At 33.3% G+C, this 27651-nt stretch overlaps 2 protein-coding genes across 4 annotated transcripts in view; one reads left to right on the top strand and one right to left on the bottom strand.

Moving 5' to 3' along the window:
* LOC106878905 (centrosomal protein of 78 kDa) overlaps window positions 1-27651 on the top strand; it is a 244217-nt gene that overhangs the window by 48810 nt on the left and 167756 nt on the right. The gene's annotated exons all lie outside the window — the stretch shown is intronic.
* The window catches only part of LOC106878906 (ribose-5-phosphate isomerase), a 206431-nt gene that overhangs the window by 116564 nt on the left and 62216 nt on the right, over window positions 1-27651 (bottom strand). The window contains exon 2 of one of the 2 annotated variants that reach the window (XM_052974489.2): window positions 11656-13873. The exons of the other annotated variant lie outside the window; for it this stretch is intronic. Within the exon in view, the coding sequence (XP_052830449.1) occupies window positions 12096-12839 (744 nt within the window). The 5' untranslated portion in view covers window positions 12840-13873 and the 3' untranslated portion in view covers window positions 11656-12095. Of the gene's footprint in view, window positions 1-11655; window positions 13874-27651 lie in introns of those variants that run through there. 2 annotated transcript variants of the gene reach the window in all.

The raw sequence follows: 27651 nt of genomic DNA, 5'->3' as shown, positions 1-27651 counted from the left end.
CTAAACATACATGCATATTTTATGTGAAGATGTATATATTATTGGATGGCCATTGATTCCTCTGGATTCATCTCTCCTTCCACAAATTTTGTTTTTCATCCTGTAGGGTTGCTACGAATCACCCTGTATGTGTGCATGCATGTGTATGTATGTGTGTGTGCATACAAACTGCATCTTTCAGTTTCTGTCTGCCAAATCCGCTCATAATAATTTGGTCACTCCAGGGCTATAGTAGAAGCCACTTGCATAAGGCATCATATGTGGGTCTGAACCCAAAACCACATGGTTGTAAAGCTAACTTTTTAACCATGTAGCCATGTTTATGTCTGAATTTTAAACTGAACTATGAAAATTTTTTTAAAATCTAACAATAGAAACTATTTATTCTTTTGCTCTCAAAGTGCTTGACAAAGTCTTTTCACATGTTCACAAAGCGGTTGAGACAGATTTTCAAATGAAGTAGAAAAGTTGCTGCAGGTGTAATTATCTTCTGTCTACTACCATAAAACTTACAAAGAAAAGAATAAGACTGTTGTAGAAATAAGGAACACTTGACACATCATCATCATCATTTCTGTCTAAAACATCACTTTTACCTTTGTAGCAGTTAACTATGGTGCTGCCACATTGGGTATGACTCCTTCATGAACTAACTGATTTATGATGTGGGAGACTAGACCATAACCAACACTGCCCGATATTTTAAGTATCTCAGTGGTGATTCCTGTGGGGCCGAGGGCTTTCTCTGTTTTCATATCTTTGATTGCTTTATCTGTCAGGATACTGTTGATTCGGATAGCTGGTCCCTCAAATGGATCAACCTTTGGCAGACTTTCCTCCTCCCATTTATTCTCCACGTTCAGCAATCTTGACACATTTATGCAAAAAAAAAAAAAGTGATTCCTATTTCAAGTGAATGAAATATGTGCAACAAAGTCATATTGAATGATAACTCCAAAACCAGCAGCAAAGAAACATTGAGTGATGTTTACAAAACTAGAGTTTTTTTATTGTTTATTATTTGCAAATGGTTTATGCAGTCAAATCATTGGCTATGCCTAAGTTTATGTTTTATTACTTCTTATTTAACACTTTCGAAAATTTCTCAAATCTCATTAGGAAGAATGTAATCTCTGCTTATAACATTATTTCTCTGTGAATTAGCCCGTCTCACTTAACAATTAGATATTTGGAACCAACTGAATCATTAAGTTGAAGCATTCCTGTATTCTCTTCTCTCATAACATACTAATTTTATCAATTAAAAAATAGAAAAGAATTCTTCAAACCAACTTGCAAGAATAGTTCAACACAAAAATCTGCTTATTTAAAAACACAAAAAATAAAATCAGTTGAATTGAAATACTTTCTAACAATATCCCAAAATATGGAGTGAAAAAGAGTCAAAATATATTTAAGCAAAATAGTTTTTAATGCATTTTCTTCACATGGATGTTGTAACTGAAAGATTTCTTTAACTATTGGGAAAAAATTAGAAGCTCCCAGAATGTCTGAGGAGGGAAATGGAACAATGAATAAATTCTTCAAATTTTCCTAACTCTAAGCTTAGTAAAGAAAAAATTCAAATCTTTTTCATCTGGTAAAAATTTACTACAGTGAAGAAAAAATTTATGGAACTGTATATTTGAATTACTTTTGATAATACTACAAAACTTGTGTGTTGAATTTGGTGGATGGAAACTATATGGAAGTGCACTGCATACATGTTTGTGGGGTGCTGAATTCAAAGTTAAGTATGCAAAATGCTCAAAGATAATGATGATGGTGGTAGTGGTATTAATGGTGAAGAAGAATCCCTAAATTTTAATCCATATTTTCCCCCCATAACATTCCATTGTTGTTTTCCATCAATAATTTGCATCTTTATTCTGATTGATAGTAATGTGCCTTCATAGAGGCCAATCTCTAATTGAAGAGGGAACATGTGGAAGGGGTAGACCCAGGAAGACGTGGGACGAAGTGGTGAGAAAGGATCACAAGACATTAGGCCTCACAGAGGAGATGACATGGGATCAAAACTTCTGGTAGTTTGCTGTGCTTGAGAAGACTGTCAAGCTAAGTAAAATCATGGTTGTTCTTGCATATAGGCATGTCCCCTGCATCCCTCTTCAGCTGAGAAATCCTAATCTTGCAGGCTTGTGGGTGCTGGTGCCACATAAAAAAGCACCCATGCCAGTGCCACGTCAATGCGCACTGTGTGTACAAGCAGAGAGTACACTCTGTAAAGTAGTTGGCGTTAGGTAGAGCATCCGGCAGTAGAAACCATGTCAAAACAGACATGGAGCCTGACCAGCTCCTGTGAAACTGTCTATGCCATGCCCAGCTTGGAAAGTGGATATTAAATGATGATGATGATGCGTCGTTATAGAGGCATGCAGATTTTAAATACTAAAAGTCAGCTGATATGATGTGTTCATTTGTAGAAAGATGCTGCATAGCACTGTAAAAAGTCAAGTTGTGATGACAGATGTCTAGTGAAATGAGAGGAATAAAATCTGCTTGATAATTCTGAAGGATGTACAGTATCAATCAATTATTGTCAGCCAATGAATGATGATTTTGATATTATTGCTCTCTTATAGTCTTTATATAGATGCATGATTGTTTGTGTATCTGTATGTGTAGTAATTGTGTTGAGAGGCGTGTACACACAAAACATAATTTTACAATATTGACTGCAACATCACTAAAAGGGTTCTAATTATCACAGATTTTCCCCCCTCTACTTTGAAAAACCTAATATTGATGTTTTCTGTTATGAAATGATTTATTTTGTTCAAAAGTTCAAAATATCAAAATAGTTCTGTTGAAACATTATTGGGTAAGTGAAGTTGTGTTTGAAGGCATTACTATAAATATTAGTTTAATTCTCTTCATGGGACACTTAAATTAATGATTTTGATTAGATATTGACTAATAATCTTGTTCAGCTTTTGTACAATCAGTTATTTCAAGTGATTTATTCATTTGCTTTGTTATAATGTTCATCATAGTCTATATAGCAATTTCCAAAGTAAATGAAGTGTAACCAATATGTTGATTTTCTGAGCATATTTCTAGCAAATAATTTTACATTATCAAGAAAAATTTTGAGCTGTCTCTGAATTTTAAAATAATGCCATCATTAGCAACAATATTTTCGGAGAACCTTGGTGGCTCCAATCATGAAACTGTTTACTTACTTGCATCATATGTTTGTATTGTTGTGGATATCATTTTAACAAACTAGTACATTATTATGTTAATTATATGGATGTTACTGTTGAACATTACTGCTGGAGAGATGAATTCTGCTTATATTACTTTTCAATTCCTTTTGCTTTTCCCCCCTCTATCTCCTCCTCCAACTGCCACCGATGTAACATTTGGTTTTGGGTTTGAGAAACACTCTCCCCAAAGCATTTTGATTTTGCATCATCTCATTCGGTGCAATAAGCTTTAATGACTCCAATCGGTACTTTAAACCAAATCTTTCTTTGATTGCATTTACTTAATTTACAGCATCAATTATCCATTAGCAATATGTCTCTTCTAACATGGTTATCTCTTTGGCATACGTAAAATTTATTTCTTTAAAACACAGCTATTTCTATGGTTCATACAAGTGAAAACTTGTCTCTAGTTCTAAACATCTTCCTTTTTTTCATCTGACTACCATTCTTGCACCCAGTCACCATCTGTAAGAAATTTCCTAATATTTCCCATGAATGTAACCCACTGTGACATCAGATCATTCTGAATACTTTTACCTATATTAAACGTGTCATAGATAAAGCCTAATGAAATTCAATTTTGTGCAGTATATTGCACAAGAGAACAGCAGTTTCATAGTAAGGATGGGATGATTTAATCATCACGCCTTTTATTAACTAAAGACACTCACAGTGTATACCAAGGGAATAAGCTCCGAGCAGGTATTAAAATTGGATCACAGACTCTACCCAAAGTGAGTTTACTGCCATTTCACAATACTTAGGCATGTATAGGATGAAATAAACTGATTATTTAGGGCAGTTGCATTGTGGAGGACAACTTTTGTTTAGGAAATTTATAAGTTTACAGTTTAGGCTAAATTGAACTAAATGGCTTATTAGTAGCTAGATTGTTGGCCAGCAACTTCACTGGTCAAACTTCTGATGTGGTAGTACTACTTAAAGATTTCTTATATTTGTCTAAGTAGAGGAATAAACTAGAAAATTGTGCACTGACAAAAATATCACATTCACATTAAAAGAAATTAGTTCAAGTTGGAATTTTTATTCTTCCTGTCAATTTTAACTTTTTTCTTGCTCTGTTGCTTGTGGTTTTGAAATTATGTCAGGGTTTCTAAGATTCTTTCTGTCTGGGGTCATAATCAAAGACACTGTTCATTATTTTAACATAATGTTTTATTTTCTACATCTTGATCACCTGTCACTTCTTTTCACTGAGAAGAAAAATTAATGCATACATGACCTACCAAGAAAGGTTATAGTGATATGGTCTTTCAGCACAGGTCCCAGTTGTCATTTAAATTTTCCTCTGCAACAAACACTTTATTGTTAAAATAGGAGCCATGTATTTTTAGTGTTAAATCTTTGTACTGTGTCCTGTAAAAAGGATGGCCTGGTCATTGGTCCTGGTTTCATCGCTAATACATTCCTAACACAAAAATCTATAGGACTGATACTTCACTAATTTTATGAATGTTAAGCTGATGGAAGATGAATCTCCCTTTTGATGGGGTACATTGAAGTGTCAATGAATCACTATTAAAAATAGGCAGTTAAAGGGGAAGAATAATTTGATCTGTGGGATACATGGTGACAACTCCAGACATGTTTCAGTCTTATTAGTCCTCAACAAAGCATAGTCATTCATGTGCCTACCAGATTGTCAGCATGTACTTGGATATTATTTTTCTTTAAATAGGAAGATTTAGTATCTATTGCTTGTTATGTTTGCTTTTGCTTTTTTTTCCTCTTATCCATTTTGATCTGCAATATTTCTAGACCTATATGTTTAAAACACATCAAAAAGCAGTAATATCTATATGTAAATAGGAGCCAATAGTGTAACCTACTTCTCAATGGCCTAATAAATCGATATTTCTTCCACACTACCAGAACAATGGAAGTTTCTGTTCAACAAGACTGCTGGAAGAAACAGTTGAAAAAAAAAAGAAAAAAAAAACAAACAAAAAGAATCAGAAATATTTCTTTCTCAACACATACATACATACATATCTAAAAAGAACAAAAAAATGCAAGCTGTTCTGCATAAAAAGTTGGTTCTTTTTTATTTTGTGGAGGTTTTCTTTTTGGAAAAATATTTTCAATTCATCAATAATAATCTACTAATTTATATTTTCTGATAAAACTGGAGTTATTCATGAATGTGCTGTTTATTTTATAGTCAGCCATATCTGTTTGTCAAGAGAGAAAAAAAAAATATCGATATTTCTTCAATAAGTTGAGTAATCTTTTGCTGCAGCATGTGAATATTTTTACATGATTGAAGGAGAGAGAGAGAGAGAGAGAGAGAGAAATAACTATTTCAAAAAGTTTATTTTAGTTGTTGTGATGCGTGAATTATAGAATCCTTTTTTGTGATATGAACTGGATAGGTAGACGAGCAAGATAAACAACATGGAGTCTGGAAAAATTTTTATGCACCAATATAGAAATATCTTTAATGTTTTGCATTTATGTTTTATATAATTAGGTGCAAGCATGGCTGTGTGGTTAGAAGTTTGCATTCCAACTACACGGTTGCAGGGTCAATCTCAATGCATGGTATTTTGAGCAAGTATCTTCTACTCCAGCCCCAGACCGACCAAAGCCTTGTGGGTGGATTTTATAGATGGAGACTAAAAGAATGTCATTGAATGTATGTGTGTGTGTGTGTTTGAGAGAGAGAGAGAGAATGAGTATTACTGTCCCCTTCCTTGGCATCATGTGAAACTGAAAGAAGGTCTCAGACTCATATCAATAACTTGCTATATCTGACTTGCCATCATTGGGGTTCATTCTGTATGTATTCATGTGATAGCCCAGTGTTTGTGGTACTAGAAATAGACCCAATGTACATGGATAGTTTTCTATAAGTTTCATCATAAAGATGATGAAGAGTGGCAGGGCTTATTGAAAACAGAGGGGGTTGTTTTTAGAATATTCTGGGGAGGAGTGAGATAAAGTAGGGGTGGTAAGAGGACGAGAGTCATGTTGTGTGTTTCTATGAGGATAGAGTATAGCTAGCTCAGTGGAACAGAGGCCATTGTAGTAGAGAGAGAGAGGAAATAACACCTATGAGCTGGTGGTTGTAATGTGTTAATGAACGAGTTTTTGCCAATAATCTGGAAGGTCTTTTATGCAACCTGGAATCTGCATGTGTGGTAGCCTTACTGTCCTATTTTTGCGAGCAGCACTCCAATGTAGCTCTGAGGAGTTAATTGAACAAAAGGTAATTTATTCTGTTTGACTCAATCATCTCATCTTACTCTTACATCATGATTAAGCGACTAGTTTATCTAACTGAAAAAAAAAAAAAACATTAAACTTGAAGGATAGTATTATGAAATAGAAAAAAACTACTGCAGAACTGTAACTATTTTCTCTTGATCTCTCCTAATACTGTTGCATCTGTAGTTTTCTTGATACTTTAAGTAACTGATTACATTCATAAGATGTCTTTTGGAGAAAATATATTGTTATGATACCATAATGAGACTAAATAGCTCTTAAATATTAAGATTGGTAACAAGTCAGTGTAGAGCTCTTATTCTAGCTCTGTTAAAGACAGATAATTGGTTTAGTTCCAGACTAGAGTATTTTTCATCATCATCATCATCATCATCATCATCATCATCATCATCATCATCATTTCTCTTTTTCTAGTAGGTGTTGTGTTGTAGCAGTAGGTTCTCATTGACACTAAACTGAAGTGCTAAATTTGGTTTTTCAAACTTCACTTACATTGTTAATGCTTTTGGAAATGACCTGCTGTAAATAACATCCCCTTTTCCTGAGCAAATAATATTTCCTTCCCTCCTTATGTTATGTTTGATAGTTTAGTTTTTAATGATATTTAAACTTATTCTAGTACAGGCAGCCATATTTAGCTAGATTAATCAAATTCTCACTTAGCTATTCTTTACTTTTATCTTTGATCATTCTTTGTTTGTCTATAATGGAAATGTCATGTAATTATGACATATGATTTAAATTTTTGCTTCATAGAATTTCTATCAATCTTGACACCTTTAATTCTCCACTGATAGATTGATTAGATTTTTGCACTACCTTTCTATGCCCGCACCCAGAAGTAATCCTACTTTATCCTTGTAGTTCTTTCCATAAGCACCCATGAGAAATTATGTATGCAAAAATATATTGTTTTTATTTATCATTTGAGTTGGTTTTATCTCTGAGAAGATCCCTATAAGATTCTTTGTATGTCTTACCAAAATCCTTATAGTAAGTGAAAATCACAGTCTGTTTAGGTTATCTGCTACTTTATGCTTTTTATTTTCTCTAGGTCACTAAGTGCTATGGGCTAATATAAATAGTTTGTGGAGATTTTCTATTATTAAACGAAATTAAAAACATATAAAGCTTCAGAGAAACTCTATATGATTGCTAAGCATACTAAATCTCTCTTATACCACACCTTACAATCTTAAAAGGGAAAGGATACATTAGATACTCCTAAAATGACAGAGTAGTCATGGCTAGAATGCCTTTGATCACAGATCTGCTCAATCTAGGTTGACTTGGTATTTAAATATTTGTGATTCTTGTTTTGTTATGTGAATATTGATAAACCTTGGATGAAAAAGAAAAATATTATATAATGGAAAACATAAAAATTAGAAAAAATAACAGATACATTCATTATAGAAAAGTAAAGGAAATTTAATTTCTTTAAAAGTTTTGATGAAATTTTCATGGGAAAAAATGTTGTTGCCATCCAAATGCCATCATTAAATTTTAAATTTGAATTTTTTTTTTTTTTTTTTTTTTTTTCGGTAACGTGTCACCACTGCAATTGTCAAAGATAATTAAATATTTTCATCAGCAATCTGTTGAATGTTATTATTCCAAGAACTGGCAAAAATCATAATTTTCAGATCACAGTTTCAATGAAGTAAATAGTTCAGAAAAATCTTGTGAGAATATGAATTGAATAATTTTATACTCTTTACTCATTACTTGTCTAAGTAGGCAATGTTAGTCAGCTCAGTATTGATTTCTTTTGACTAGACTCAAGGCCAGTTTGGTTTTCTTCTTTTTCTTTTTTCCAGATTAAATATGTTGCTAAATTTAATTGACTCCCCGTATATTATCGGTACTTATTAATCTTGGAGAGATGAAAGGCAATGTCATTTGTTGCTAGAATTTGATTTCAAGATGTACAAAGACAAAATGAAATACTAAGTTTTACTGATTTACCATTTCTGTCAACTTCTTTAAGATAACACAAAGGGTTTTTTTTTTACATTAGTACAAAGCCAAAAAGATGGAGAAGGATTTGGATAATTAAATTTGGATAATTAAATTGATGATCCCTAATTCATGATGAGCACTTATTGTGTTAATCCTGGTAGAATGAAAGTCTAATTTCAACCCTCATGAGATTTTATCTTAAGGATGTAAAGGGAAGAACATATATATATTTATTGTAAGGTATTTAGTCTGTTTTTTTCTTTTTTTCTTTAACTTGCCCTATATTAATATCACTTTATTATTATTATTAATTTTTAAAAATATAAATAAAATGAATTGAAAACCCTATTTGCTAAACATTTGTAATCTGAGAATTGGACTTAACAAAGTTGTGCAAATGTTTCTCTCTCTCTCTCTCTCTCTCTCTCTCTCTCTCTCTCTCTCTCTCTCTCATACACACACACATCTTCAAATATTTCCTATGAGAGCTAAAATATATTAGTGTATTTCTGATAAATGTTGTCCTTATGACTGGCAATAAAGAAATGATAATTGTACAATAACATTGTGCCATATGCTTTTGGGACTTGAAGCATTTATCTCCATGCTGAATATCTTAGGCAAGTAGACAATATATATATTTAAATTTTACCATGTACATCCTAGTTTTACAATAGGTACACTGCATTACTGCTGTCATTAGCAGTGACTAACAGGATTAATAGCAGGAAGAGTATCTGGTTGTGAAGCACTTCTTCAGAAAAATCCATCCAATCCATGCCAGCATGGAAAAGCAGACATAAAATGCTGTTGTTGCTGATGATTCCAATGAGAGCCAAAAAATATTAGTACATTTGTAAACAAAAGAAATGTTATTGATTTGTAAATAGAGAATTTGTAAATTATATGTTGAATCCCATAAGTTGTTGGGTTAAAGAGGCACTGCTTGAAACATTTGTATTTATGTTGTGTATTTATGGCAAGTCAACCTGGTATAACTGCACATCCCTCTCCAAGCAACATTCACGAGAAAGTTTGAATTCAGCACTGCAAGCTAACAAAGTACTTGGCAATGATGCCAGAGCCCTTGCTGCTTAGACCAGTCAGTTGATTGCCCAAGTTACCTAATCACAGTTAGGTTAAGAGTTCCTTTCATATGGGCACAGTACAGTGTCATTGATGGGGTATGAACTATAGTCACTTTGACTAGCAGCCTGTCATCCTATTTGATTTAACAAGCTGCAACTCTATAATGTTAAAACATAGTTAAAGAAATAAAAAAAAGTCTTATGCATATTCTCAATTGAAACATTTTATATCTGTTCATCAGAGCTAATGGTTAAAAGTAATTAGAAAATATCCTATTTCTTAAGAAAATATTATTACCCTTCATTTATACAACAACCAGTTACTTCCGTTGTCTTGAAACCTTTCTGTATTATTGAATTAAGCACATTATCTTTCATGATCAGCTAACAAAGTGTTAACAGTCAAATCTTTCTGTTGTCTAGGATTGAATTAAGACTGATTCAATTGACACAACATTTTATTATGATTTCTTGCCATGTCTTTCTTCTAAATTTTTTAAACTATTATTATAATAATTAGATAATAGTAATAATTTGATATTAATAATTTAATGATATTAAATCATTAATAATTATAATGTTTTGAAATATGTTTTCATATTGGATAATGCAATTTCTCAATATTTTTTCCTTTGACGAGGGAAATAGCTCTGCCAGTCACCAGATCTTTTGTTTCTATAATGAAAACACTTTAATACCAGATGTTTAGGGTGTTTTTTTTTATGGAAACAGCAGCTTCAAAAAGAAAGTAAAAAATCCCAAAATATAATTACTTGAAATATTTTCTTTCATAATTAGTAAGATGGAAGGTAAATTTCTTCACTGCAAAACATTGGTTATTAAAATTTCTAGAGTAATGGTGAACTTCCTTGGATTTGTACAAATAATGCGAAACAAATTGTTTAGAGGCAAAAATATTCATAATTTATATGGATAGATTGAGAGGTTGAAATTTCCATCTTTGTTTTTGTAATTCTTTAAAGAACGCAGTTTTGGTATTTGATTGTAGACTGATATTCTCTTGAAAAAAGCAATATAACATCTTCAGTTTTTCTTTAATATACTTTAACATTAGCTGTTTTTATTTTAGAGTATCATGTCTTCAGTTTTAACTTTTATTTCTCTGACCCAAACTCACACCTCATTTCATTTAATAGTCTTGTTTTTGACACAATTCTTTCAAGCTTTTCAGTTCTCACTTCATGCTCAGTTGACCATTTCTTTGATCAACTTCAAATCTGGCTTGTTTTCCTTTGTTTATCGCTACTACAGTATTGTAGACATTGTTGTAAAAACAGCATATAGTTTTATGGGAAAAGTTATTCAGTTGTAAGCGTTAAAATCAATTTAGTTCAATGAGTATTAACCATTCTACATTTTATTTTTTTTCATTTATATCTTCCTTGTTTATAGCAATTGTGTTGACCTTTCCTATTATTCTTGTAGACATAATTAACAAAGCCTTCTGACTTCATACATGGTTCATTTCCTGAAATGTCTTTGCATTTAAAACACACATTATTGTTCAACTTCTTCAGTTTTGAGGCTTTGTTTTGTTTGGAATTTTTTGTTATCTTTACTTCTTCCATGTGTACTTTAATCACACAGCTATTTGTCATCTATCATTTACTGTTGCTCACAACTAAATTGAATTGAAACAATTTAGCAAGCAAAGAGTAGATAAATAAATAAAATAAAATAATCATAAATCATGAACATGAATAGAACTCTTGTTAAATCAGGCTCTTAACTCTAAATTTCTCACTATATTAGTTAACCTGCATACTATTTTATTAATCTATCTTTAAACATGTTCCCATCTGCCTTGTTGGTTTTAATGAAATCTCACATCAAAATATCTCATCAGAGCATCAAATGGATCATTGTTTCACACTGTTGCAAATTTTAATAGCAAATTCATAATGAAATTCTTAATTAACTGTTTCTTTTTTATTTTTTTTTTAGTATTTCATTTTCTCTAGGAAAATTTCTCCATTATTGATTATTCTTTATTTTGAATTGCTTCACTTTTCATGATTAGTGTTTCTGTGTTTTGTTTTTGGTCTTTTTTTTTTATCATTTTGTACTTGTAATGGCTATTGACTGCATCCAATTTTCTCTAATTTTTATGTTTGTTCATTCATCTCTGTGTCTTGTCTCTCTTCCTTGAACATTTTGTTAATTAAAAATAAAATAAAATGTTCTAAATAATTTGTATTTAAGTAGAATTTTAACTACCTTAATTTTGTATTGACTTTTTGTATTCTATGAGTTTATTGTTTCAAAATGATATGAAGAAATCCACTGGCACATTTGGCATCATTTCACATCATATGCATCATTTATTGGCTGTTCCTGAGAGTAAGAGTTCAGACTTAACCTCCAGAGATCTCTTCTCAACGTGAAAGATGGCATGGCTATGAGGAACAGTAGAACTGTATACCTGTGCACGAACACATACACACACACACATATACACACACACACACATACACACACACACACATACACACACACACACTGAAGTATGAGTGTGTGTCTGAGAACAATTGTTTGCAAGGTTTTATTGACTTTGTTGTAATAACATAGCTTTATCAACTATAAAAGGGTCTGCCATGCCTACATCATTTTCTGGTGAAGTTTTCCAATTCTCCTTATTCACAGAATAACCTAAACACTTGCTGTCATTTCCATCTCCTGGATTTTCTGGTGACAAGCACTCTTTACTTGAAGTTTTCAGTTGGTGATAAACTGTTTTGGACTTTTGATTTTTCTGTACTTTTATCACTTGCTTTTCACCTTCTTTCTTTTTGTTGTCTTTGTTTGTAGTGCTAAGTTTTATCGGAGTGTATTCATAGCATTCAAATGAAAATGTATGTGCCCGTGGAATGTGTCTGGACACATTAGTTGTATCTTTTTGTTTGATGGTTTCAATATTATCATGTGGTCTGTAGTTCCTGTTGCAAACAATTTCCAAGTTAGGATAAGTTGCAGATCGCTTTGACATTGGAACCAAATAGTCATCCGTACTATCATCACTGATTTCTATTTCGGTGTTGAAATCATCCAATTCACAGTCGATATCTGAATCCTGTTCACATTTCTGCAAGGCAAACACTGTGTTTTTCTTCTTACAAAACACAATGATTGCCCCTGTAACGCTTACAGTAAATAAAGCGAAAAGGCTTGTTAAGACTAATACAGCTGTAAAAGATTGCGTTCGGTGTTGCTGTTGGTTCATGGTACTCCTAATTGACTGATAATCATTAGCTTCGGAAACAGCCGAAGCATTAGTCAAATTCATCATAATGATGCTACTGGCAAGAGCTTTATCCTTTTGCGTTTAATGCTTCGGAATTTGTGGTTTACATTTGTTTATAATTCTTGTGTTGAAATTCTCAATGTGAGAACCAAAACAAAATTACCCATGGTCTTTGATCTGAAACATTCAGTGTTATTAGAATACTGAATTCTATTGTTTTTGCATCTTTAGTCATTCTTTCATGGTATGTTTTTTTTAATTAATCTTACAAAGTATGTAAGAAAAGCATTATTTTTATTTTTATTTTTTATTTTTGTTTGTCAAAATGATTGCCACTTGATATAGATTATTCCAAAATGTATTCCACAAATTTATATAGAAAATATATATTATTTAGCTTTTATGAGCTGTATTGATTTCTCTGCCTTTGATCTTTATATAATGTGTTCATTTTTAAAAGATCTCAATAGCTGCCCTGACTTATCCGAAAATGATTTTTTTCCCTTTTCCTTTTCCTCCAAGCAAACTGTTATTTTGTAGATTTTATTATTTAGATTTTTTATTATTTAAGGTTGATTTATATTTTTTCATAGCTGTAAATTTATCATTTTTTTTTTCATATTGAGTTAAGTGGACTTCAATATTTTTGTTACCTTTGAGGACAAATTCTTTTTGTCTTTTTCAATTTCTTTATATATAATCACTGTTGTTTAGCTTTTATTTTTATTTTTTTTTAATAATATTTCCCTTTCTTGTTAGCTGCTTTCAGGCTAAATCTATTTCTATCTATTTATTTTTAATTGCCTGCTATTTTTGTGCTAACAATTCTCGTAATTATGTGTTGTGTTTCTTGTCAAGTCTGTAAATGTAAAATACAATAATGTTTTTGGTCTTTGAAACCCATTTTTATGATTTTATGATGGAAAAAAAATTATTGATAATTTTCTAGAGAAACACAGGAAATATTGAGGAAAAATATTGGTACTTGATCTGTGAGTGAATAGAAGTCAGATTGTAAGATATTTGTTGAATTATTAGCTGCCGAGCAAACTTCTGAGGGCTGAATTTTAAAATATGACCTGAAAAAGAAAAAAAAAAAATACTAGAAAAATGAAATAAATCATTTATTCAGTTTATTTAATAATTTGTGGCTTAAAAATATTTAAAACTTGTGATGGGAATTATTTTGCTAGTTATTTTTAAAATAACCAAAACTGTAGAAAAATCATTTCTATATCATTTGAGAGGAATTACTTCAAGAATGACATTTTTTTTCAGAGTATTAAACTTTAATTCTTTACTATGTTACACAAGAATTTATCATGTATAATCTCTGACAAGTTCCAATCGACTTGCTTGAGTAAAGTCAAACAAATCCCCCCCCCCCCAAAAAAAATTAAGTTGTTATGACTTTGTCTGAAGATAATATTTGACAAATTGTTTAGAGCGGTCATCATGTATGTCTATTTGTCTGTCTGTCTGTCAGTCAGTCAGTCAGTCATTCAGTCTTATTTCAAGATTTTTTGTCAATAGAGAAAGAGCCGTTTCTAACCTAGATCCAAGGCTCCTTCAATGGAATTTCAACATCAACAAGGTATTTTTGTATATATGTATGTATATATGCAGATTTGTATGTTTTGTTTTATGTCTGTATTCTCATGCATATAGTTTGATGTCTCGACATGTTTATATATATTTAAATGATAAACTTTTGGAAAGTTTTACAGATTTTTTACAGTTCCAGTGCTGGCTTGGATTTGTAGTCTTCAAATCAGCTTTCTCCTTTCTGGTTTTGAAAAGCCTAGTTCCTCAGGATTGGTATTTAGGCAGTGTGTTACATATCCCAGTGCCTCAATAATTACAGGTATAGACCTGAACTTGTAATCTGGATGGAGTTACTGCAGATTTCTCAATAGTTCAGCATATGTATTCTCTATATATGTATTTCTGCATGTATGTATGTGTGCATGCGTGCATGCATGTCTAGTTTAGGAGGTGCAGACATGGCTCTGTAGTTAAGAAGTTTGTTTCCCAATCATAAGGCTTTAGTGGTTTTCGACTGGGCTCCATATGTCCTTTGAGGGTCGACATAAGATTTTGTTAAAATTTAGGTGCAATAAACTGGTTATATTTCTTCAATACACAAAATATTAAAAAAAAATTCTATACAATTCCAAATAATATTTAATCATGAAAATATAAAAGGAGTTTTTAAGATACTGAATAGCTATGAGGGTTCCTGTCAAGTAAAATAGGAATCAAAGGGGTTCATAGGCAAAACATAACATTTGGTTTTTTCAGTGTCATCTCTTTGTTTTTATTACCACTCTATACTGATATAACATTGTGTTCTAGACTATATGTATATTGACTTCTACTCCAGGTTATTAGTCTCACTATGCCTAAGTGAAATATTAAAATATATATATATATATATATATATATATGGGAGGAGGTGCATGCACCATGTGTGTATGTTTGTGTGTTTGTTGACATCTGTGCCTGCTTATACTGAAATTAAAGGATTCAAGTTCTGTTATTGTTGGCACTTCTCTCAGTAAATTGTTTGCTGGCTTCATGCCTTTGAAGGCATGTGGAATAAGCAATTCCTTACGGGCACACATTAGCATCAAGAAGGGCTTCCAATTATAAAACAATACCTCAATAACATACTTATCTAATCCATTCTGGCTTGCGGGTAGGAGAAACAGACATGAAAACAAACAAGTAAACAAATAAATATACATATGTATTCAGCATTTGGAAAGATATTCATCAAAATCAGTAGAACATTTGCTATACTTTTGCATATTTTGGTATATGATATTGTCCAATACCCATATAATTTGTATTGTGAGAGATCTGCCTATACTGATTCTTGTAATCTATATAAGCATGAATAAATATTTATATGTGTGTGGATCTTGATTAAATATTTATCAACTGAATATCAAGTAAAAGTATATCAGTCTTTATTAGGGAGTATTGGAGTTTTCATTACTGATTAAATCTTCCAACCGTTTATGAAAGTCGTCTTCCATATTTTACATTATGCAATGTGATATGTGAAAAACCTACTGAGTGAAAGTGATATTGGCAGCAGCGTAAGGTAGTTCGTGCAGAAAGATGATTGGATTGCTAAGAATATATTATTTGAATGCATAACAAAAGTTTGTACAAAATTGCCATTATCGACTGGTGGCTGTCAACTGGAGTAGGTAATGGTCAAGACTTGGCGTATGATAGTTTTGTTATATTTGGAGTCAGCCCTCATGAATCAAATAAGAGAGAGAGAGAGAGAGAGAGAGAGAGAGAGTGTGTGTGTGTGTGTTTTGCCGAATGATACTATTCATTGCTTTTTACATAACACTTAACTCAATATGAAGAAAGGAATAAACTTGCTGCTAAGAAGAAAAAAATTTTTTTGATAAAAATATATTTAAAAAACAGCAACAACAAAAAAAAGCAACTTGTTTATAAGTGCAGGCATAGTTGTATGATTAAGATGCTCATTTTGCAACTATATGGTTTCAGGTTCAGTCCCAATGTGTGGTACCTAGGACAAGTATCTTAGTGTCTTCTATAATTCTGGTCTGGCCAATGCCTTGTTAGTGAATCTGGTTGACAGAAACTATGTGGAAGCCCAACATATATGTGTGTTTGTGTTTGTGTTTGTCCCCACTACCACCATTTCTTGACAACCAGTGTTGGTTTGTTTATGTCCTTGTAATCAATAAAATAAGGCTGCAATCCAAAGACTGAAATAAGTAAAAGATAAAAGAAAATCAACAATAAATTGATAATTAAGGATGTTCTCCACATTTATCAAATTATATAACATATGTGTTAGAATTTTGATGCCTTGTCTGTATTTCTAAGATGAGACATTATTGTTCATATATACATTATTATTATTATTATTATTATTATTATTATTATTATTATTATTATTATTATTATTATTATTATATACATTGATTGTTCTCATCTTTAGCTCACTGACTAAACTACTACACTTAATGCACAGCACTTAGTCACTGCTTATATTCACTGTCCCATTGTCTCAATAATGTTACTGAATGCAATAGGCACCTGAAGAAGGTACAACAGTTGAAATGTTGTGACTATAACAATTAAGAGGAGATCACCAGTCTGAATATACAGTGCATGATAATTTTGGTGTACAATAATATCACAGAAACACAAGTGACAAAGATAGAGGATTTTTCTGCGATCAGGAGGAATTAAGTTCAGTATAGTCCACCTGATATGCAACATGAGCTTTGAGATAGTGGGGCGGGGGAGAGAGAAATAGTTTTAAGTCTCCTTGGTAAAATGATTAAGTATCAAAGACACTAAACAGTGAATGCATGAGGGAAACAACTGTTAACAAGTAATGGATGTTCAGTAGAGGAGAAAGTGCTATCAGAGAGTAATAGAATGTTCTTATGACAGAAGGAGTCTAAAAAAGACTTTGGAGGAGGCAGGTTGGAATTTAGAAGGTTAGACCTCATTAATATGATTGATACATGATCAAGAAAGGTGGTGAGCTGGCAGAAACGTTAGCATGCCGGGCGAAACGCTTAGCGGTGTTTTGTCTGTCTTTACATTCTGAGTTCAAATTCCGTTGAGGTCGACTTTGCCTTTTATCCTTTCGGGGTTGATAAATTAAGTACCAGTTGTGTACCGGGGGCGATCTAATCGACTGTCCCACTCCCCCCAAATTTCGGGCCTTGTGCCTAGAATAGAAAAGGAGGTATGATCAAGACCAGTGCATCTTACACTAGCATGAGAATACATATATTAGACAACTAATAGTGTGGGCACTTTGGAACTCATGTTTGTTTGAGACATAAAACTCTCTAATCCAATTTAATGTCTAATATTTTTAATCTCCGATTATATTATTGCCTTTAAGTAAGATACAAATTATTTCACTCATCAAAGATGTTGTTTTTATTTACCATGTTGTGTCACAATGTAGGCATGTATAATTATGTTAAATACAACACATATATATTTTTTTTAAATGTAAGTAACATAAAATTGTTGATAGTCAGTTTGTAAATTACCTTGTGGCAACATTTAGTAGTTGTAAGAGTTAAACTTCAGGTTTATCTCATTGCTGAATGTAGTTTCTATGCAACATCTTACAGTTTTTATCTTAGTTTACCAAGCTTGAAAATATGTGCTTTGCTTCAAAGCAATGATGGGGCATCTACATGGCTGCTCAACCTACAAGAAAGAGCAGCCAAATTCCCCTCACACCACACCATACCATTTTAGAAACAAAGTCACATAGGATGGTGTAGTGTTGGATACATTGTCTGAAAATAAGACGATGGTTGTGGCTTTGATCATTAGGTTTTCTTTATTGGAACTGACACAGAGCTAAACATCAACAACAAAAACAACTCTTGCTCCAAACATATGTAATGCATCACATTAATAGAAGCAAAGAGATAGATGTAAAAGAACTAGAGTTGTTGGTAGAGATTTTTTCACTTTAGTTAATTATATTAAAGACATAAGAAACTATTTTTTCTTACATGCAAGCCAAAATCTACAACCTTGTATTTTTCAGTTGCTGATATCATTGGCAATTTTGTGTTTATTGTAATTCCTACACAATGTTACTAATACTGACATTACTCTTAATTATTTTGCTAGTGTTCTTTTCAACTAAATACAAAGTAGTTTAGTGTCTACACTGGGTCAATCGCTGGGTCAGTTTTGGCAAATGACCAAAGCACAAATTCATGAGGCTGTTTTTATTCTTTCCAATCAATTTCTGTCTGTTTTTAAATATCCAGAGGTAAAGTGACCTAGCAGCTAAATACCAGGCTATGAACTATTTGTAAAACAGTTTCAAATTCTTCCAGAGGCTGAAGAAATTTTCTTAAGATTTTTACTTTGTGTTTATTCATAAATCAAATCTTTATTCTTTTTTCTTATGTAGCGACACAGGCATAGCTGTGTGGTACAGACCTTGCTTCCCAACCACATTGTTCAGAGTTCAGTCCTGTTGTGTGGCACCTTGGGCAAGTGTCTTCTACTATAGCCTCAGGCCCACCAAAGCCTTGTGAGTGGATTTGGTAGACAGAAACTGAAAGCAGTCCATAGTATGTGTGTGTGTGTGTGTGTATTTGTATATGTGTGTGTATATGTATTTGTGTGTGTGTGTGTTTGTCCTCCATACCATCACTTAACAACCGATACTGGTGTGTTTATGTCCCTGTTTGGCAAAATAGGTTAGTAAAATAAGTACTAGGCTTTAAAAAAAAAAGTCCTGGGGTCAATTTCATCAACTAAAAACCCTTTAAGGTGGTGCTCCAGCATGGCTGCAGTCAAATGATTGAAACAAGAGTAAAAGAATAAAAGAGTGGTGTGCTGGAAGTGGTGAAGATTCAGTACATTTAGATAGTATTAAGATACTTTATCACTTCCTCAGAACTATAACATTTTGTGTTTTGTTTTATACGGGGTGTCCAAGAGATAATTATCTATTTCAATGAAATTGAGCAAATTTTTAAAAAACTGATAGAATTTTATGTTTATTACTTAATTATGATACCAAAACAAATAAATTTATAAATCTTACGTCAGAACTTTATCAAAAATTTTCAACATATGCAAATTTCAAATCTATCCTTAGCATTGCAAAACATATTTTGAAGCATTTCAGGAGTTATCTCCTGCACTGTTAACTGTTCTTTAAGTTCAGCTAAACTATTTGCTCCATCCTGAGGATGGAGGTAGAGAAAGTGATTGTAGCCAAACTGAAAAAAAGCTATGATGGACAGATAAGTGGGATCCAACAGGAATGAAAATAAAATTATGAATAAAATTATAAAAATTATTAGCAGAATTAAAAATTTGTATACTTTTAAGACATATTAAACATGAGGCGCGGGAGTGGCTGTGTGGTAAGTGGAAGCGCGGGAGTGGCTGTGTGGTAAGTAGCTTGCTTACCACCCACATGGTTCTGGGTTCAGTTCCACTGCGTGGCACCTTGGGCAAGTGTCTTCTACTATAGCCTCGGGCCGACCAAAGCCTTGTGAGTGGATTTGGTAGACGGAAACTGAAAGAAGCCCGTCGTATATATGTATATATATATATATATATATATATATGTATGTGTGTGTATATGTTTATGTGTCTGTGTTTGTCCCCCCAACATCACTTGACAACCGATGCTGGTGTGTTTACGTCCCCGTAACTTAGCGGTTCGGCAAAAGAGACCGATAGAATAAGTACTAGGCTTCCAAAGAATAAGTCCTGGGGTCGATTTGCTCAACTAAAAGGCGGTGCTCCAGCATGGCTGCAGTCAAATGACTGAAACAAGTAAAAGAGAGTATGATAAACATAAATAAAAGTGAGTTTTTAAATAAACTGTTTGATTTCACTGAAATAGATAGTTAATTAATTCTGGGACACCTGTATTGAATTCTATTTCACTATGGAACAGATGGTAGAGGGTTGGACTCAACACTTTAAAGGACTTAATTTGGTGCCTCATATTTCTATATTTGAAATACCACCAGTATTGACTCATTCTATTTGTATCAGTAGTGAAAGAATTTTTATCCTACTGGGTTGAAAGAATCCTTGCTATATCCATCCTCATTTACATGAATGGACATGTGTGAAACAAAATTATTCAATGTGTTAATTTATAGAATTGATTATTATTACTTTTAACATTCTTGTGAAGTGCACTTTTTATTCCTAGTAGTACTTGTCTATTTCTCTCGTTGCTTTCCTTATATGGTTTAATCTTTTAGCATTCAGATTACACTGTCAGATGTAATGTTTATACAGTCATACATTTTGAATTAATCATGGATTATTTCATAGCTTTGAGATTTCACCGATGGGTTTTTTTTTAATGACTCTATAGGGTAAGTGTGAAAGGCTAGATCTGACCAGTTTGAAAATAAAAATGGGTAGAGTATTTTGGCTGGATATGGCCAGTTTAAAAGCATCAGGGTTAGTTATGTTCTTGGAATATGATAGTTCAAACTGGAGAGAGAGAACCAAGAATGGGATGGATAGGCATGCATTTGAAGACTTAAAGTGCCATGTAAAAAACAGGGCCAAATATGTTTATGATTGCAATATTTTTTCCATACTTGTCATCTCTGAAGAGAATGTGTTGTTAGATAACCATCCTATTATCTAATAGCTGGTTATCTAACATAGTGAAGGCGCATGGCTCAGTGGTTAGAGCGTCGAGGTTACAATCGCGACATTGTGAGTTCGAATCCCCGACCGGGCTGCGTGTTGTGTTCTTGAGCAAGATGCTTTATTTCACATTGCTCCAGTTCACTCAGCTGTAGAAATGAGTTGCGACATCACAGGTGCCAAGTTGTATCGGCCTTGCCTTTCTCTTGGATAACACTGGTGGCGTGGAGAGGGGAGACCGGTATGCATGGGCGACTGCTGGTCTTCCATAAACAACCTTGCCTGGACTTGTGCCACTTTCTAGGGTAACTTTCTAGGTGCAATCCCATGGTCAGTCATGACTGAAGGAGGTCTCAGGTTATCTAACATCCAGTATGAAACCAGTTGGTAAGATCAGCTGAAATGGATCTGTAATGCTGTATACTTTGATTAATACTCACACACATCTTCTTTCTTTTACTCTCATGTTCTTTTACTTATTTTAATAATTGGTCTGCAACCAGGGTAAAATTCAGTCAATCAAATCTACTTAGTCTGGTACCTTTTTATCAGTTTTTTTTTTTTATGCCAAACTGCTTAGCTATTGGATCATAAACTGACCACACACATATATGATGGACTTCTACTTAGTTTCCATCTACCAAACTCACTTACAAGGCATTGGTTGGCCTGGAGCTATAATTCAAGACATTTGCTCAAAGTGCTATGCAGTAAGACCGATTCTGAAACCACATGGTTGCAAGACAAACTTCTTAACTGCACCACCTTGTCTGCACTTGCATATCTGGTTCGATATATTATCATTGTATGCAAAATACAAAGGAAAGAAGATCTAAAACTGAAGTAAAAAGTTTTCTTGTGAGAATCTATGTCTTTATGACTGTCATATCTAAGAAATGCAAAACCTGGTTGTGGCAAGTAACTGTTACTTTTAAAATCAAAGAAATGAAAAAAAGTTAAACTGAAAATAATAATGAATGAAACTTTAACTTTGCTCTCCTGTCAACAAACAAACAATTCAGCAAATATTCAATCAAATTAAAAAAAAAAAAATCTCATTTTATCTCTTTGTGATGTTTATTTTTAGAATTTGGGTGGTTTGATTTTGGTATTAAATTTGAAGAAGGGTGATGTTGTTATTGCTGCTACTACCACTCCTGCTGCTGCAACAACAACAACAACAAATACTGCTGCTGGTGCCACCACCATCACCTCTCTCACCATCATTACCATCACCACTATACATCTTTCTCAGTACCACCCAGATCCTCAGCTAATTCTACAAGCAGGCTGTTGAGATCAAGTAGATTTCTAAGTTCCTGAGAGTGAGGCAATGAGACTGTAGAGTAATTAGATCTTGTCTATTGAATGATCAGGTATGTTAGTGCATAATCTCCACGTAATCTTTTCCTGCTTTTGTCAAGCTATTTCTGTTCATATTTCTTTGTCTTAGGTTGAGTATTTTGTGCAGAACTATAGTAATCATAGTTTAAAATTTTGGCACAAGGCTAGCAATTTCAAGGGAGGGGCTAAGTCAATTAGATCACCCCCAGTGCTCAACTGGTATATATTTATTGATCCTGAAATGATGAAAGGCAAAGTTGACTTCAGCAGAATTTGAATTCAGAATGTAAAGACTGACAAAATGCTGCGAACCATTTTATCTGGTGTGCTAACGATTCTGCTAGCTCCTCACCTTTATAACAGTTGCTCAAACATGTGGGATGCTGTGATGGCCATTTATAGAAATGGAGATAATCATCTTTTATTCTCCTCTGGATGGGTAATGTCAGTGTACATGTGAGACTGTGTAAATGATTTAAAAGAAAAATTGGGTATAAGAGGCATCAGTTGTAGTGTGTAAAAGAGAAGACTGCTGGTATGGTCATGTGTTGCATATGGATGAAGACAGCTGCACAAAGATGTGGCTGTACTCTAATTATGGAGGGAACCTGTGAAAGTGGGTATGTGATTGGGAAGCAAGCTTCTTACTACACAACCATGCCTGATATATGCAATGAAAGTTCTAACCTAGATTAGTATATAGCCTGATAATATACACTACTAGTAAACAGTCCACTGGGGCAAATCTGATGGAATGGAGATGAACATTTTTATATGACAGTGTTTGTATTATCCAGAGTGTCTTGGATAGTTAAATCATTTGAAATTGCTGCAGAACATTCTATGGTCAATGGGCAATATTAGAAATAATTGTGCTGCTTGACTACTGTCTAAAAATGAAGTCCTGCATTTTCTACTAACAAATATCTAACTAAAAAATTGCAATAAATCAATGGTGGAGTCTAAAGGATTAATATATATACTAATATATGTAGACATATATGATTATGCTCACACCCACATACATGCAGACACATATTATTATACATCAGTGTTTCTCAACTGGGGTCCATATGGCCTCTGAGGGTCCATATAAGATTTTGGAGATCCATGCAACAAAATAGTAAATTGAAGATTCACAACAGTATTTTAAGGGCCTCTGAAACAAATTTGTTTTAGATGTATATATTGGTATGTATTGCGAGGAACAGCTAGGTTTCTTTCTCTAACATTTTACATAGTTCAACCTACACAAGTTAATGTGTGAAAAACTAAACAGGAATTTTGATGCAGTTTCTATAGAACTAGTTTTTAAGTATCAGTAAGTCTGATCAGTAAGTACCAGGACTGATGCTATAAAAATAAAACTACAACATGTACCAGTTTGTCATTTAATCTCCTTCAAATTAGTCCCCTTCGGAAGCCACACACATACATGTAGATTTATATAATCTCTCTCTCTCTCTCTCTCTCTCTCTCATGGACACAAACACACACACACACACACACACACACACACACACACAAGCAGTGTTGTTTATTTCCAGTATTCCATGGGAAGATGTCTGGCCATTTTGAAATATTACCTTGCTTAGAAACAGGCAAGGGTTGGTGATAGTATGGGCACCCTACAGTAGAAAATCAAATTAAACTCTGTGTGACCTATGCAAGCATAGAAAATCAGACATTATGATGATGATGATGATGATATATACATATAAAATATTAAAATTATCTGTTTCAAGTCGGGAGATAGGGAAAAAATAATAATTAACAGAAGAAAATGTTCTACTACTTTTATACTGCAATTAATTAATTCCAAGTACATTATTGTAATTAAATCATTTCAAAAACAGATTAACACAATCAGATTATTTTAAGATACATTATTACATGTTCCCAGATATTGTATCATATTTAATAACATATCATATGTAATAATGTATTTTCAAAACAATTTGATTATAATAATCTGTTATTGAATACATATTTTTGTATTTCAAAATGATTTGTTTGTAATAATGAACTTTGCAATTAATTACCTGAAATGTAAAGGGAATAATACATTTTCTTTTTATTATTTTCTCACGCATACAAGCACATATGCACGCACATACACATGTATGTATATATATATCTATGGGTGTGTGTGTGTGTTTGTCTGTGTCCATATTTATCCATAGTTTGTGTAAAAACTGGTGTTGTGTCAAACTGATGTTGTGTCAGACTGGTGTTGTTAGCAGTTTAACATTAGATATTGGTAAAATGTATTCCAAACTGAAATAAATATTGGTTTTGATGACATTCACTGAAATTCCTTGAAAGAAGTGCCTCAGTAAATGACTGAACCCATAAAAATATAGAAGAATACATCTTGATTCTGTATTATCCTAGTGCACAATGACCAGTGTTCTTTTTGATCTCAGCATGTCTTGTTTGATTTGTTTCTATTGCAAATATCTTCAATCTGTAATTCATGCATTCCATCATCATCATCATCATCGTTTAACGTCTGCTTTCCATGCTAGCATGGGTTGGACGATTTGACTGAGGACTGGTGAAACCGGATGGCAACACCAGGCTCCAGTCTGATTTGGCAGAGTTTCTACAGCTGGATGCCCTTCCTAACGCCAACCACTCAGAAATTGGTCATGTGTGTACTTCAGTGTGTATGTGTATGAAACTGCAGGATTCTCATATCCACATACATGACAATAACTGCACCTTCTTTTGTAGAGTGAAGATTGCTATATTTCAGTATTATCTCCTAATAATTTGAGCCACATATAGATTACTTCTTACAGATCTTTGTTGATACTATTGTTGCATTATTACTTTTATACAAAGGCAGCAAGCTGGCTGAATTGTTAGCACACCAGGCAAAATGCTTAGTGGTATTTCGTTTGACTTCATATTCTGAGTTCAAATTATACTATGGTTGACTTAGCCTTTCATCCTTTTTGGGATCGATAAAATAAGTACTAGTTGATCACTACCATTTCCCCTGAAATTGCTGGCCTTGTACCAAAATTTTAAATTATTATTGCTGCAGGAATACATAGCAGGTGCTGTTTTGGCATCAATCTGTTCTTAGACAATCGTGTGTGCAACTGCAATTTTGATTCTCAGTCAGAACTCTTTTGTTTACTTTACATCACTAGAAGCATGTAGGGAAACCAGAACAATCTATCCCCTGCTCCAACACCCACTATTGTGTAAATCTCAAGTATCATGCAAGATATCTAAAAAGAAACCATTGTGATAAACACTCTTGAAAATAAACCTTTTCACAAAGATATCTACATGACTAAAGTTTGTAAGCAAGCAAACAGAACTGATCTACTTGATATATTTGAGAACGTGTAAAGTGAAAATTGCTTTTGCTGTTTTAATTTTCTATCAGCTGGTTTTGGAGGTTATTTGATATGTTTCTTTCCTCTGTTAATGGCATAACTTATTGGAACATTTAAAACTTTTCTTGAAAAATAAACAGAAGCTAATGAAACTTGGCAACAGTTTGATATACAGAGTAAAATTGCTTTGTGTATTTGTACATGTGTGTATGTACATATGTATGGATGCATGCTCTTATGCAAAGCCTATATTTGTTTTTGAAAAATAAAGGTAGAGCTAAACGTATGTATGCGTATACATATGTGTGTGTATGTGATGTGGGGGTGTATTCAATAATGAATTAAAAGCAGCACTAGTCTTGTAAACATTATCAACCACACATACTCATTGTATGTGTTTTGTTTGTTCGCTTGTTTGCTGCGGTATAGTGCTTGCGGAATGACTCCCTCATAATGCTAGATGTTAAAATAGCTGGATGTCATAGACAGGCGAGACAGCTCACCTTCGATTGAATTCAGGAGTGATGGATACTGATATTTCACCAATTTTGTGATTTATCAACATCACATACATAAATTGAACCAGGGACGAATCAAATTGCCAGCTTACGACTATATACAAATAGTATACATTTTTTTCTTTGTCTTCTCACTGAACACTCATACATTGTCTTCGACAGGAGAGTCTATCATATGTATATAGAGAGATAGTTGCAACTGTAAGAAAGAGCGAAAGAGAACCAGTTATGTGGAGGTGTCAACTTGTAGAATTAATCCTTGACTCTATTCAGTGGATTATCTTACTCAAATAGCCTACGCTTTTCATTCTGGCCACTGCTTTGAGATTACTTCATTAATTACACATCGCTTACCTTGAATATATATGTAGCTAGCATAGAAATTAGATTATAGGCACTGGTTGTTTGATTTCATTAGCTTTACTCTTTTATTGAGGGAAAAGAAAAAGAAATGACTGCTATAACAGTCTTCAGCCCCGAGCTCTTTATACATTCTAGTTATTATAAAGAGATATTGTAGAAACATATAAAATGCTGTTAGTTAAAGGACTTGAACTAATGTCTGTACCCATTTCGCTCTACTTTCTGAACATTGAGTGGCTTGTTTATATATGATATTTAAATCTAGTTAATTATTCCAAGTGTTCACTTTATTTTCTTTTTTGTCAGAATGTTTGGTTAAATGTAGCTCATTTGATGTGCGTGTGTGTGTGTGTGTGTGTGTGTGTGTGTGTGTATATAAATATGTGTATGTTCAGTCCCATTGTGTGGCACCATGGGCAAGTGTCTTCTAATATAACCCTAGACTATCCAAAGCCTTGTGAGTGGATTTGATTGACAGAAACTAAAAAAAGTCCCTTGTATATATAAATATATATATATACACACACACACACACACACACACACACACACACACATATATATATATGCCCATCTATCCCCATCTCTAACCACCTGTCACTCTCCTTTTACATTTTTGTGCACTTGCCCATCCACCATTCCCAATCTTCTGTCCCTATTCTCTCTCATATTCACCTTTTTGTACTCTGAGGGCACCCAGCTATGACACCTCATCACCACCATCATTACTTTCTTTCCAGATGGGGTAGGCATGTATCTCAACTGGCACATCCCCCCACACACATACACACAAATTGGTTGGGAGGGCTTGTCTTGCCATTCAGTGACCTTACTAGTGCAAGTGCCACATTAAAAGTACCCCGTACATTCTGTAAAGTGCTTGGTTTTTAGGAAAGACATCCAGTTGTAGAAACTATGCCAAAGCTGAAATTGGAGCTTGATGCAGCAGACCTCCAGTTTGTCAGATCTGTCAAATCATGTATTTCATCATTTAGTGTCTGTCTTCCATGCTGGCATGGGTTGGATGATTTGACAGGATCTGACAAATTGGAGGTCTGCTGCATTAAGCTCCAATTTCAGCTTTGGCATAGTGAGA

This window comes from Octopus bimaculoides, chromosome 18 (genome assembly GCF_046866305.1).
Source record: "Octopus bimaculoides isolate indiv1 chromosome 18, ASM4686630v1, whole genome shotgun sequence".
NCBI classification, from domain to species: Eukaryota; Metazoa; Mollusca; class Cephalopoda; order Octopoda; family Octopodidae; genus Octopus; species Octopus bimaculoides.
Note: the sequence above shows the minus strand (reverse complement) of the source record. Positions and strands in the feature narration are given on the sequence as shown.